This window comes from Nannospalax galili, unplaced genomic scaffold (genome assembly GCF_000622305.1).
Source record: "Nannospalax galili isolate Female #2095 unplaced genomic scaffold, S.galili_v1.0 scaffold186, whole genome shotgun sequence".
Taxonomy (NCBI): Eukaryota; Metazoa; Chordata; class Mammalia; order Rodentia; family Spalacidae; genus Nannospalax; species Nannospalax galili.
In genome coordinates, this window is record NW_008358774.1 from 1996790 (window position 1) to 2009371 (window position 12582).

At 41.0% G+C, this 12582-nt stretch overlaps 1 protein-coding gene across 1 annotated transcript in view; it reads right to left on the reverse strand.

Annotated features, from left to right (window-relative positions):
• Window positions 1-566: 566 nt before the first annotated feature.
• Abracl (ABRA C-terminal like) overlaps window positions 567-12582 on the reverse strand; it is a 13584-nt gene continuing 1568 nt past the window's right edge. Inside the window, exons 2-3 of the mRNA XM_008822026.3 lie at window positions 7904-7970; window positions 567-1001 (exon numbers count right to left, since the gene is read on the reverse strand). Coding sequence (XP_008820248.1) covers window positions 817-1001; window positions 7904-7964 — 246 coding nt within the window. The 5' untranslated portion in view covers window positions 7965-7970 and the 3' untranslated portion in view covers window positions 567-816. The remainder of the gene's footprint in view (window positions 1002-7903; window positions 7971-12582) is intronic.

Below are 12582 nucleotides of genomic sequence, written 5' to 3' on the forward strand. Positions count from 1 at the left end.
CCTCTATAAGAGCAGTAAATGCTCTTAGCTGCTGACCCATCTGTTCGGTGCCCTCCCCCCCAAATAAGTATTTTAATTGGAGTCAACAATAACACTAACCACTCCTTTCTGTTTAATGTGTGGTTTTAAAAAAATTTTTTTCAAATTAAGATACTTTTTACTACAGTGACTTAATCTTAATGCAAGAACTCAGTTGGAAGAGGCTCATAAACACCTGAACAAAACGCAGCCACTAGGCAATTTAAAGGCAGTTACAGGTTTTTATTCCATAAACACAATGACAGCTGGTCTTCAGTTTGCTTCTTGCTTTGACAGAATGTCAGATATCTATAGAAATTGTCTAAGAATGATTTATGAAACAAACACTCCCCCATCCCTCCCAAAAAAGTCTCATTTCCTACATTTCCCAATCACATTCTTTTTTTTTTCTTTTTTCTTTTTTCTTTTTTTTTTTTTGGTCTTTTTGAGACAGGGTCTCCCTGTAGACCCAGCTGGCCTGGATTCACTATGGAAACCAGGCTGGCCTTGAACTCAGAGATCTGCCTGCCTCTCCCTCCCAACCCGAGTGCTGGGATTCAAGGTGTGCGCCACCACACCCAGCCCCAATCACATTCTTAAGAAAAATAATAGGTTTTGTTTATTTTACAGTGTGATATGTTTCCTTTCAAGTTATTTTTTTTTTTAAAAAGGAGAGGCTTTCTAAAATGAGTCCCCTCTTGTTTACAAAGTTCTATAAAAATACATTAAGGAAGCCCGTGTTTGTCCTTTGACGTCATTATTCCCAGTTTACCAGATACCTGAAAGATGTAAGCTACATTAATCTTGCAGCAATACAATGTCAACATCATCATGAACACCTTGCAAAAGCAGTTCTCCTGGGTATGTGACAATCTTCCTTCGTTTTGCAGCTTTCAGAGTTCCTACCAATGCTTCAAAGAGGTTGGCGCATCTGTCATCTTGGAAGAGAACCCCAAATTTCACGCTTAACTTTCCATCAGTATCTAATTGGAGAAAACACATTAGCAAATGTAAAGTCTGTGTCTTACCTACAGGTACAGCAAACTTGAAAAATCTTTAAGAAACATCTAACCGGGGGCTAACCAAGATTAAAATTTAGCACTAAGCCTCTTCCTAGATTCAAAGACTGAAAAGGGAGAGGGAAATATTTACAAAAGATACATGTGGCCAGGTATGGTGGCATACACCTTTAATCTTAGCACTCAGGAGACAGAGGCAGGAGGATTTTTATGAGTCTGAAGCCAGTCTGGCCTACATAGCAAGTTCCAGGCCAGCTAGAGCTACGTAGTGAGATGGGGGGAGGGGGAGAGGGGACAACGAGTATGACTACATTTGGAGACAGGATCTTTAAAGGTATAGCTAAACAAGGTTATTTATCATTTTCTTTCAATTTTAATTTTTAAAATTATGCTAGCTGTCAAGTTAACAAAGACAACAAATGAAATGGAAATCCAAGATCAAGAAGTGTCCTTCAGAGTGTGTTCTTAGCAGACTCAGAATCCTGAGTGGGCGTGACAGTATTAAAAACAATGTGTGGGGCAGGCTCAGCAGTGAAGAGCACTCGCTGCTCTTGCAGAGGACCCAGGTTTGAGTTCTAGCACCCACATGGCAGCTAAAAACCATCCATAACTCCAGTTCCAGGGGAATTCAAAGCCCTCTTCTGACTTCCATGGGCATTGCACGACATAGGTGCATTTACATATATGCAGGCAATACATTCATACACATTAAAAAAAAACAAAACCCAAATACAAGCAATCATTTATTATGATCACTGAATTTTAATTCCTGGTGGGAGGCCCAAAAACTTTTCAACAAGATTATCTTCTTTGGGTATCAGTTTATAACGTATCTGTTGAAAAGTGAGCTAAACAGAAAGTGAATTTGCTGTTGAAGAAGGGCCTCTGTTCATGGTTAGAGATAAGCGGAGCTACTTGGTAGCCTCACACATCCCTCAAGAGCTGGCCTTCTGTTACGTCGTCCAGCAAATGAAGGTGAAAATAGCCTTGACAGCACCGTGGCAAAGATTAACATATGATAGCAGTAAGAAGCTCTTTATAATAAAGCGTCAAGAAGAGAGTAAAGTTCCAATTTACATTACTTTTTTGAGACAGGGTCTCCCTGTAGCCCCAGCTGGCCTGGAACTCACTATGTAGACCAGGCTGGTCTCCATCTCACAGAGATCTGTCTGCCTCTGCCTACCAAGTGCTGGGATTAAAGGTGCATGCCACCAAGCACGGATGTAAATCACAGCTTTTTAAAGGCACCTAAGTGAGAAATTTGTATGTACTCCTGGAGCTCTTCCCCCTCATTCCTCAATCTGGCAAATGTCTGGGGGAGTCCACCTTCCCTGCACCTTTGTCACTCTACCCACTCATCCCCAGTGTCCACACATTCTTGAGTTGAAGTGCTAATTCTCATCCAGGTAACTTCAAGCTAGTAACTGGTTATTCTTTACTAGCCTCTCTCTCCTATTTTTTGCCCCTAATACATCATTCACATTGGTGGGAAATAAAACATACGGAATAAATTTTATGAGATGCAAATCTGGTGGATGCTCTTCTACTTTAAGCTTTCAGTAGCCCCCAATCATCATCCAAATAAAGTGATGACCATGACGTCACAGATGAGGCTTTTCGCCCATCTGTGGCTGGCTGTACATCCAGTGCCTGGTATCCCGATACTTCCTTCCATACCCCGTCTGTTCCAATCATAATGAACTGCCTGTTCTTGTCCAAGGTGGCATGAGAGATCTGGCTTTTGTAACTGTGCCCATGTTGAGCCAGCTGCCCAGCATCCCAGACCCCATCCCCTACCTTGATACTTTGATTCAAAAGCAGACTCAAATGGCACCTTCCTAGAGACCTCTTCATAATTTTCTTAATCAAGTTAGTTATCTCTTCTTACTAAACGGAGTATGTGTATCAAAACACATACTCATCATCAATTTTAGTAATAATAGCTAACATTTACTGAGTATTTATTATGTTCCTAAAACTGTAAATGAGTGTTACGGTCATTAAAATTTATTCAACCCTCATTTCATGGACGAGAAGACACCACTGATTTCAATAAGCACCATTATTTTACATTCCAATTAAACTGTCAATTTAAATAAAGCAAATATGAGGATGCATTCTATTTCAGAGATTTTAAACTATAAAAAAAGACATTTGACTTGATGAAAGAGATTATTATCACAGAATAAGGGAACCAAGAAACTGCACAAACCACTCAGCAAATGTTAAAGAGTAGGGATTTATCCCCAGAAATTCTGTCATAAGAACCCAAGGAATGACTTTTATCTAACTTTGTAACCAAAGTTAATTTTATGTTTTGAGATCATTCACTACTATCTCAGCTTCTTAATAATGTAAGCAAGCTTAATAGGCCTTGGGCTCCATTTATAACCTAAACACATAGCCTTAATCCCTCATGACCCTTCCTTGCCCTTGACTCAGAATAATGTGTGTGTGTGTGTGTGTGTGTGTGTGTGTGTGTGTGTTTGTGTGAGTGTTGTGACTATCAAGCTCTACAAGCAGTGGGTATCTTTTGGAAGCATCAAATTATCCTATTTATGTTGTAAACTGCAGGTGGGATTAGACTGGTAATATCTGTCTGTGGTTGTGTGTGCTGTTCTATGTCAGTACGGGTGAAAAGGGATATAATCCTTTCAAAGACCAGTTCCAGTTCCTCTATTCCCACACGATGCTGGATGTACAGCTTCAATAAAGAGAGAGCAAGGTCTTTATTTGAGAGCACAGTTTTGGGAGAATTCTGAAGGAATAAGTTCTCAGGGGTTCCACTTTGATTTTAATGGATGCTAAGAATCAGGCTGTCTTTATTCAGGCATCACTATAATATGACATCACACCACCACAAGAACTATATTCCTGTTTTATTTAAAAAAATTTTTTTTTAAAAACTGTTAGACAATGTCTCTTTGTAATCCAGGCTACACTCAAACTACCAGGAGCTGGGGTTTCAGACACGCATCATCACAACTAGCTAAGCCCATACTCGTAACCACTTCTCAACACATACTTCCAGTAAATCCATCTTCCAGATACAGAAAGACGACTTTAAGGATAGAAATGGAATTCTGTTTATTTCTGTATCTCCATGCTTGAGCCCAAAGGCGATACTCAAGAATCCTTATTGGGTGAAAGAATTTAAATCTCCAAATAACCATTTCCCACTTAATCTTTTCTAACTGGATGAAAAATGAGACTTTAAAGAATTTGACTTTAAAAGAACTAGATAAAATTCCTTCTGCAATTTCTAGCTTGGACTCATATATCATATGTAAATTAATCAAAATTATTCCAGGCACAACTTAATTGACCAGGACATGTCAAAAAATGACATATCTCCATATATGCTTTCCAACTCAATAAATCATCTTTAGGCAAGAACAATAAAGTCAAGGTGTCCTGGTAAAGCTGTGGATTTTTAGAAAAATATTTTATTTATTTTTATTTAATGTGTATGTATATTGCATACTTGCATGTAAGTAGGTGCACCTGTGTTTTGTGCAGTGCCCATGGAAGTCAGAAGAGGGTGTCAGATCCCCCTGGAACTGGAGTTACAGTTGTTAGCTGCCATTTCGGTTTCGGAATCAAACTGGGGTCCTCTGCAAGAGCAGTCAGTGCTCTTAATGGCTGAGCCATCTCTCCAGTCCCCAAAGCTGTGGATTTTAAAGTATTTTCATGCATATGGATGTTTATGATAATTATCTAATCTTCTAATTTGTAAAGCTGCTCATTCTGAAGTGGAATTTCAAATTACCCTAATAGAACGCTGCCACTCTTTCAGGAATACAAAAGTTAGAATTTTAAGATCAGCTGAATCTGACCATCAAACACCAGGTTGACATGAATAAGAACAGTCTACAAATCTTTGGAAATATGCCCTTAACAACCCAAACTATATACTAGTTCCAAGTAATGTGACCTCATGGAGCTAGGAAGATGCTAAAGATAGTAGAAAACAAAAGAAAGAAGGACACCACCAGGGAAAATAAGGCTCACCAAACTTCCATCAAGTGCGCAGAGTGAAGGGGGTAGGAGAAAAAGGGAGTCAAAGAACACTTCATTTGTTTGACTTGGGATAATGATATAAATGTAATAAATATTATAAATATTTAATAATAAATATTGTAAATGTTTAATAAATACTAGTTAATAAATTGCTCTCTCCAGTGTCTTCTCAGCATTCTCCACAAACATCAATTCATTCCATTCCCAAACTTATGGCATGCTTCTCTTCCTCAACTGACCAGCCTTACATGTCAACACTTCAAAGTCCCACCTGAGAGTCAAGACTTGGGAAGTGCCCCCAACTGAAAGCACTGGGACTATACTGAACTGAATACCAGCACTTCACAGGGTAACAGCCATTTTGTTCTGATAATTGCCTTGTGAATTTTTATTTATTTTTGTCACCTAAGTAACAAGACACTTGAGGAAAAGGAAGATGCCTGTGTCACTTGTACCTGCACAGGGCTTGGTCTACACAGGTGCCCAACAACAGCAACTGACAAATGACTAAACTCACGTGATTGCTACCTCCACACCACTCTCATACGTCTCAATCTTGTCTTGGTACATTTCAGTTCTGACAACTCAGATTTGGTATCAAAAGAAAGTGACTAGAAAAGACTAAAGGACGGGAGGTGGCTGGAACTGGCTGTGTGGGAGAGCCTTTGCTTAGCATGTTATGAGGGCGTGAATTCCACCCAGGACTACAAAGAAGATTGGGGCGGTAGGAAGAATAATGCCACCCGTGGATATCCATGTTCTAATGTGTAGAACCTGTAGATCCATTACCTTACATGGCAAAAGGAACTTTCCAGATGTGATTAAACTGAGGGCCCTGAAATAGGATATCATTCTGGACTATCTTGGTCAAATGAATGCAATCACGAATCCTTAAAAGGAAGGGTGGGGCAGAGTAATGCAGGGTGAGGACTCCCCCAGCTGTGACTGGCTTTGAAGACAGAGAAAGGGAGCTGTGAGCCAAAGAATGCAGACAGTTCAAGAAGTTAGAGAAAAGACAAGGAACTACAGTCGTCTCAAAACCTTCCAGAAAGGACAAGCCTGCCAACACCTGGATCTGAGCCCAGAAAGACCCTCATCAGACCCCTGAACTGTTGAAAACAGGGGAATGAGTTCTGGTATTAAATGTGTTGCTTTACCATAACTGAGTTGTGATGACTTGTTACAGCAAGATCAGAAAACAAATGCAAGGAAGCTGAGGTCCTGGCTCAGTTGGTAACATGCTTGCTGAGCTAAGATGAGAACCTGACTTCGATCCCAGAACCCACATAAAAAGTTAGGTGTGATGGCACACTGAGGCAGGGACAGAAGGATCCTGGGGCTCAGTGGCCAGCCTGGCCTGTGTGAGTCCCAGGTCCTAGTGAGAGAACTTATCTCAGAAAACAAGGTGGATGGCTCCTGAGGAATGACACCAGAGGTTGACTTCTGGCTTCCAGATGCAGAGAGAGAGAGAGAGAGAGAGAGAGAGACAGAGACACAGACAGAGACAGAGAGACAGAGACACAGAGAGACAGAAAGAGAGGAAAAGAAAGGAAGGCAGACAAAAGAGAGAAAGGAAGGAGGGAAGGAAAGAAGGAAGGAAGGAAGGAAGGAAGGAAGGAAGGAAGGAAGGAAGGAAGGAAGGAAGAAAAGAAAGCAAGAAAGAAGGAAAGAAAAGAAGAAAGAAAAATAAATGCAAGGGGTAGTGGGATTAACAGCTTAATGGAATTTTCAAAGTGGGTCTATCCTAGTATATCAAAGGATTTGTGATTCATAAGCAAACCACTCTAAGAAGAATCAAGCAATGATATTACAATATATATGTTTTTCGAGACAGGGTCTCATTGTAGAGACCAGGCTGGCTTCCAGCTCATGATCTCTCTGCCTCCACCTCCTGAGTGCTGAGATTACAGGATGTACCACTACTCCCAGTAGTAAAACAAAGCAACTTTTATGAGATACTTTTAAAAGCTATTTTTCATTTACAACAATTTTAAAACTTTGAGTTCTGTTATTCTAGTCGCTTCTGAATATGTGTATTGTTCTTACTATCTTCAAAATGCTCCCCCAATTCTTCCACTATCTCGGGTGTAGCAAATACCTCATGCTACAACAGTCTCAGTACAACTTGGGAAAACGACACTAATACAACCAATTTTACACATCACTGTCTTTACAATAGCTGCTTAGCCATTGAAGAAAAAGACTCCTTTTAATAGAATACCTAAAAGCTGCTTTATTTTACTTTTATATTTGTAATGGTATAAACTCCAAGAACTTAAAGAAAACAAAGACAATTGAGTGTAATTTCAATCTAAGTTTCTAGTCATTTGCAAATTTTTGAAACAGTGGCAGTATTAAGTTGAAAATGGGAATTTAAAAAACAAAAAAAATCAACGTTAAAAGACTAGATTTTTGTTTTGTTATGCTTTTTGGTTTTTGAGACAGGATATCCCTGTAGCCCCAGCTGGCCTGGAACTTTCTATGTAGGCCAGGCTGGCCTTGATTTCACAGAGATCTGCCTGCCTTTGCATCCTGAATGCTAGGATTAAAGGCATGTGCCACCATTCACACTAAAACACCAGATTTAATGCAATCAAATAAAAGAAGCCCAGTGATTTTCTTTCCAAAGGGTAATAAAGCATCCCAGCTATTCTCTGCCTCAAAAACCTGATGCCCCAACAAACCCTGCCCTCATGGCTTAGAGCAGTTACCACCTCAGACTGTGGGCAGAGTGGCTGTTACTGGTCCTGAAGTCCTGTGTGACCCTGATATAGGATTCTCCAGAATGCCAGTCCTATCTGCTCTGACGAAAACTCAGAAGCAGCACTCTGTGTTAGAATACTTACTTTTTGAACCCAAACGTTGAATTTCCTCCACTAGGAGGTTAACTTCATGATCCACATTCATTGCTGACTGAAAGAGAGAAAAGAAGTCTGTATTTTAGTCATCGTCATATTCCATCAAGCACACAGAAATTCAAGAGCCCTTTCTTTTTCTATGGTATTTGTTACTATTATCTGCCACATGCCCTTTCTACTTGTATGATGCACTGATGTGTTTCCATTTCTCCTCTTCCTCTATAATTTTCCTCTCTGTGCTCCATTCCTATGATGCACTGGCTATTGGGGAGAAGACAGCCTTTCTCCTCACCACAGTATTACTCCAAGCAGGTTTCGTCACAGCATCCTGCTAAGCACTAAAATTACAAACAGTAACAGGATCCATGCTCAAGGAAGAGAGAGGCCTGGAGCTGATAGCAATTTGATAAGCACTCTGGGTGGTAGCTCCAAGATCTTATGGGCATGTTTCTTGGAGGTTACAGGGAAGGTGGACCAAGTGGACAAGTGGGAAAGGGCATTCTATACACAGGTAAGAGTAAATGCAAAATTATGGAGCCTGAAGAGAAAACACACAGCACACCTGAGACCTGCCCAGAGCTAGGAGATGGCAATCCAGGAGAAATTACATAATCCCTGCCCTTCAGGAGCCTGAGGTCTAGGGTGAGGATTACAGAGGGTTACCAAGACAACTTGAACACCCTCAGGTCAGTGCAGTGACAATGTCTAGATCACATACAGGACCATCACACCCTTCTTGGGGTATGTAAATCTGACCCAGTAAATCTGACTGCATTGCACAGCTTGTGGTAAAGTCCATTCATGTTCTGATCAGATGCCCTAGAGTAACAAAAACTGAGCCTTATCTTAGCTTGTTAAGTCTTCCACAGGCTGGATTCTGTGCTCTGTTCAGCCTCTTCCACTGTACCTTTGAGCTGTGGGCTGCAGCTATTTCTCAAATACCCTGGTTTTACCCCAGCTTCCACCACATCCTCTCTTCAGCCCAGGTCTCTGCCATTTCTGAGACTCACACATCAGTCCCAGCTTGGATGCAACTTCCTGCAGAAGGCATTCTCAAACGCCTGGGAGGAGGAGAGCTCCCCCAACTGAGTGCTCCCACAGCATCGTCTGCCCTTTCTATTGTTCTCAAGTGGAATTACTAGTTTCTGCACTTTTCCCACTAGAAAGTAGGCTCTTCTCTGCAGAGACCTGACTTAAATATTCCTTGTTACCATGCCTGGTACTAAGAGGAGAGGTTAAATAGTTTCATGAACCAATAAGAACAAGCAGAGATGAGAGAGAATGGAGTAGGTGGGCAGGAGCACCCTGGGATGGATGAGCAAATGGGCACAAAAGGCATCAGTTTAATAGGCTTTCAAGAAATAAATTCTCCAGGTTAAATAATGAACTAAAAAGTAAATTGAATAATGAACTAAAAACCTTTTTTTTTTCTTTTTTAAAAAATGTTTATTATTTTTATTTTTATGTGTATGAGTGTATTGCCTACATGCAGGTAGGTGCACCCATGTCATGCAGTGCCCACAGAGGTCAGAAGAGGGCATCAAATGTCCTCAAACTGGAGTTATGGTCAGTAGTTAAGCACCATGTGGGTGCTGGGAATTGAACCTGGGTCCTCTGCAAGAGCAGCCAGTGCTCTTAACCACTGAGCCATCTCTCCAGCTGCATGGTTTTCTTTAGGTGAAGATTTGGAAGAAATGACTTTATCCAGATGGATTATTACTAATTCCTGTTAGTTTTTAAAAATAACAGTGACATCTATGACTATATACCACCTGCTTACATGGTATTGTTTAGGACACCAGATTTTCTATCAGCTGATAATTAAAAGTGCCACTACCATCTGCTATGCTATTTGCATGAATATTATAATTGAAGGCGCGTGTATTGCAATAAAATAAAAAATCTTCAGTTAAAAGCATCTACCTAAAACTTACTATAAAAAAATTATACTGTCCGAATACTGGGGACTTTGTGTTGGTGAAATTGTAGTTCTAACACACTTAATTCAAGACATGGTTTAAAAGTGATAGTAGCCTTTAATCTCAGCACTCAGGAGGCAGAGGCAGGTGGATCTCTGTGAGATTGAGGTCAGCCTGGTCTACAGAGTGAGTTCCAGGCCAGCTGGAACTTGAGACCTTATCTCAAGGACCCAGGTTCAGTTTCCAGCACCCACATGGCAGTTAACAACTGTCCTTAACTCCAGCTCCAGGAGATTTAGTGCCTCTTTCTGGCCTCTGAGGGCACTGCATAGACACAGTGCACACACATACAAGCAGACAAAACACTCTACACTTGAAATAAAATCTTTAAACAAATGAAAGTGCTACTGAAGCCCTATACTATCCTGTGAGGAGCCAGTGCCTGTGCTGAGGGCACGATGATAATGGTAGAAGTAAAGCTGTTGATATCAGAGTGGTGGACAGCTGTTACTTTGCTAGACAGTACTGGTTCCCCACTCTGGCATAAGCAGTCTAATTTTTGTCTGGCTAGGGTACTTACTTCCTTACTCTACACCCACATATTTGGACAAAGCATTGTCCCTGAATTCAGAAGTGACTCAGGACCAGCATGATTGATTAGTGGCATTAGTCAAGTGACAATCAGAACAGTCTAGTTGGGCCCTAGATTTTGCTAGAACGATTAGTAAATAACACACTCTTTCCACTAAGTTGGTTCTAAGATATAAGTGTACAACCCTGATGTAAATGGCTACTGTATGGGAAGAGCTTGCCAGGAATAAAGCTAAACAAAGAAAATCTAGGCATAAAACAATTGATTCAGCCTGTCCCTGACTGGATTTTTCCAGTTATATAGACCAATGATAATTTTACTGTTTTTGCTCGTGCTGGTTTATCTGAATCACTACACCTGCCTCTAAAGAATATTGATCCATAAAGTCAGCTTAGAGATCTGCTATGTTTTAAAACTAACATGCTTTTAATGTACTTATACGAACAGTCATATTGGTCAGGATGAAGAGATTGGACAGAAGAGCAGATCTGGAGACTAGAAGTATGGCTCAGTTGGCAAAATGCTTGCCTTGTAAGCACGAGGATCCAGAATGCCTGAGTTTGATCGCCAGAACCTACATAAAAATGTCGGGTGTGGGTAGTACCTGAGATGTAATCCCAGAGCTGGGGCGACAGAGACAGGGGAGTCTCTGGGGCTTGATGGTCAGTCAGTCTAGCCTGATTGGTAGGCTTCAGGCCAATTAGAGACCCTGTCTCAAAGAAGGTGACCAGCATTCCTAAGAATGATAACTGAGGTTTTTCTCAGGCCTTCATAATGTAGGCACACTGGCAAGTACACCTGCATACACAAACATGTACCTGTGCGCATACACATGAAAGAAAGAGCGAGAGAGAAAAACAGGTTTGGAAGCCATATAAAATTGCTCTAATAAAATTGCCCTGTTCCTGGAAGTAATAGGGGGCTGTAAGAATGAAGAAATAAGCCAATGGACATAGAGGAAAATGAAATGCCCACGATGAAAGTCTGCTCAGTGTCTTGGTTTCTTTCTTATTGCTGTGATAAAAACACTGACCAAAACCAGCTTGGTGAGGAAAATACTTATTTTATCTTACATCTCCCAGCTCACAGTTCATCATTAAGGGAAGCCTGGGCAGGAACTTGGGGCTGAAACTTGGAGGCAGGAGTTGAAGCACAGACTATGGAGGAATGATACTTACTGGCTTGTTCCCCTGGCCTGTGCTCAGTCAGCTCTCTTATATAACAAGGGACCACCTGCCCTGGGGTGGTACCACCCACAGTGGGCTGGGCCCTTCCCCACACTCAACAATCAAGAAAATGCTCCACAGACATGAGCACAGTCCCATCCAATGGAGGAAATTTCTCAGTTGAGGCTCCCTCCACCCAGGTGTGCCAAGCTGACAACTAAAGTTATCCAGCTCACTCAGATTCTCTGATTCCCCTACCTGGTAATTTCTCTCTTCAACACCATCCTCCATTTCTTCCACCCACTGCCAGCAAGATACTTTGGACTTAGATTCCCTTTAACAATGAGAATCAAAGAGGAACCCGAATGCATAATGCACTGCGTGAAGATGGGCACTCAGAATTTTGAGAAGGCAACCTGCATTTCTTTATAATTAACTACACAGCAGAGTTATCTGAGTTAATTCATGTAATTCTTTTTTATTTTCATTATTTTTATTTTTTACATTTATTTATTACTATTTCACTTTATGGGGGGGTGCACATATGAAGGTCAGAGGACAACTTTTGAGAATCCCAGTTGGGTTCCACGGATCAAACTCAGGTCACCAGGCTTGGCTGCAAGTGCCTTCAGCTGCTGAGCCATCCCGCTGACCCTGTCACTTAATTCTAAGAACCCACAAACTACTTATTATCTATCCCATTTTATTGTGAATGGTACAGGCTTACAATGGTTAATGCTCCACAAACGCTGCTCCTAACCCATCATTCTGGCACTTCTTCCCCGGTTCCTTCCTTGTGCTGTTATGCGAATGCACTAAATATAACAATCTATTCGTAATATTATTTGCTGGGTACTTACTAAAGCAGATCATTTACAATGTAACAAAATGCTCCCTGCCCAGATCCCTATGAACAAGAAAATAATAGGTTTAAAACTACTGCTAGCATACATAACTTGGCATGTTGTAGTCATTTATGGGGGGGGGGGG